The 2,249-nt window shown below is 30.6% G+C and overlaps 1 protein-coding gene across 1 annotated transcript; it reads right to left on the minus strand.

Annotated features, from left to right (window-relative positions):
* Nucleotides 1-303: 303 nt before the first annotated feature.
* On the minus strand, nucleotides 304-1,236 carry LOC102492061 (olfactory receptor 4P4-like). Its single transcript, XM_006157907.1, has one exon. It carries the CDS (start codon nucleotides 1,234-1,236, stop codon nucleotides 304-306), a length of 933 nt encoding a protein of 310 aa, XP_006157969.1.
* Nucleotides 1,237-2,249: the final 1,013 nt, after the last annotated feature.

Genomic DNA, 2,249 nt, shown 5'->3' on the forward strand with positions numbered 1-2,249 from the left:
TAACATTACCTTATTTGTTTTGGTTCAGAGGTGTTTAATGCTTCTTCTTTTTATTTTTTTTAATATAATATCCTTACCTATACTATCTTAATATAGCACAAAATTATCTAAGTTTCCAACTTACTTTGTTATGCTAACTTAAGTATTTGATTAGTTATTATTTTAAAATTCTAAGTCCTATTTCTCTCCTTATTCCATTCAAATTAGCAAAGTAGTACAAAACCTAGGAGACAGTTTTTATCTTTTACATTTTTACCTAGTCCTTTTCGTTATGAAGTTGCTAAGTCAATAAACTTCTGTTAATTAACTATGTGCTTCCTTTGGAAACAATGTCTGACACCAAACTTTTCTCATAGTTCTTTTCATCTCTGTATTTCTCAAAGTGTAGATTAAGGGATTGAACATAGGAGCAATGATTGTGTAAAAAAGTGCAAATACCTTATCCTCAGGGAAAGTAGTAGGAGGTCTAAGGTATCCAAATATGGAAGGGCCAAAAAATAAGATGACCACAGTGATATGAGACCCACAGGTAGAAAGGGCTTTGCGTCTTCCCTCAGCTGAGTGATTTCTTAATGTGAATAATATAATGACATAAGAAACAAATAGAACAACAAAGGTAACTAAGGCAACCATACCTGAATTGGCGACCACAAGGACACCAGTGATGTAAGTATCAGTGCAGGCAACTTTTAGCAAAGGGAAAATATCACAAAAATAGTGATCAATTTTGTTAGGGCCACAGAAGGGTAAACTAATTGTCATGGACAACTGAGGAAATGAATGCACAGCACCCCCAGCCCAAGCAGCTAAAACTAGGAGATTGCACCTTGTCCTGTTCATGATAATCATGTAGTGGAGAGGTTTGCAGATGGCAACATAGCGATCAAATGCCATGGCAGTTAGAATAAAGACCTCAATACTTCCAAAGAAGTGCATGGTAAAAACCTGCAACATGCAACTGCTATAGGAAATGTTTGTCCCTCCTAGCAAGTCACCAATTAATTTGGGAGTAACAGTAGAGGTATAGAAGATGTCCATAGAAGATAAATGGGTGAGGAAATAATACATCGGTTGGTGAAAAAGGGGGCTACATAGAATAGAGACAAGAATCACAAGGTTTCCTACCAAGAGAGCAACATAACAAAATAAGAAGAGTGCAAAGCAAAATGTTTGTATGTTCTGATTATAAGAAAGTCCTAAAAGGATGAATTCTGAGATGTTTCTCTGACTTTCCATATATTCTAGTTGCTGTGTTTTATATACAAATAAGTAAATTACCTGAAAGAAAGAAAACATAAAATTTGGATGAAAATGTAATGTTATAATCCCATAATATAAAATTAATACAAATAGAAGAAATATGTATGGAATATTAATAGCAATTATTATGTATTTATAGAATTAAGCTATATATTTTTATTCTAACTCATTACAGTAATCTGCTTAAAATAATATTAGAATGGGAATAATTGTGTTTTCTATTCAGCATCACCTGTAATATTAGAAAATATTTCAATACATTAGACAATTTTAAATAATTTTGTTACTATTAACCATATATTTAACTAAGAATTAAGGCCTAATTAAATTTATACCGAAGGGTAAAAAATGCCCTTTTGCATGTATTATAAAAGTATATGCCTTATCATAGGGTTGACTTTCATTCTAATGTGATATTGCCAAATTCCCCAATTATCTGGGAGTAAATCTTCATAAAATATAAGTATGTTTAAACACGAAAACTTGATTGTAGAACTCTAATTTAATGGAAAGTCAAGAGAATTAATGCTTCCAGGAACAAACATAAAGAAATTCTGCTAAACTGATTTATTTGTTGCACAATCTGTTTTTAAAATCTGCTAGGGAACGTATATGAATATTATTGTGGAAATTCAAAAGCACTATTTATATTATAGATTTCAACATCTCCACTATCATACACTATATCACTGTGTGGTCTGACTCTCAAATTCAGCTTTTAAAAAAATTATAATTAAAATATTTCTGCATTATAATTTGCTATTCAACATAACATTACCTTATTTGTTTTGGTTCAGAGGTGTTTAATGCTTCTTCTTTTTATTTTTTTTAATATAATATCCTTACCTATACTATCTTAATATAGCACAAAATTATCTAAGTTTCCAACTTACTTTGTTATGCTAACTTAAGTATTTGATTAGTTATTATTTTAAAATTCTAAGTCCTATTTCTCTCCTTATTCCATTCAAATTAGCAAAGTAGTACAA

Source organism: Tupaia chinensis, unplaced genomic scaffold (assembly GCF_000334495.1).
Source record: "Tupaia chinensis unplaced genomic scaffold, TupChi_1.0 Scaffold000564_1, whole genome shotgun sequence".
Classification (NCBI taxonomy): Eukaryota; Metazoa; Chordata; class Mammalia; order Scandentia; family Tupaiidae; genus Tupaia; species Tupaia belangeri.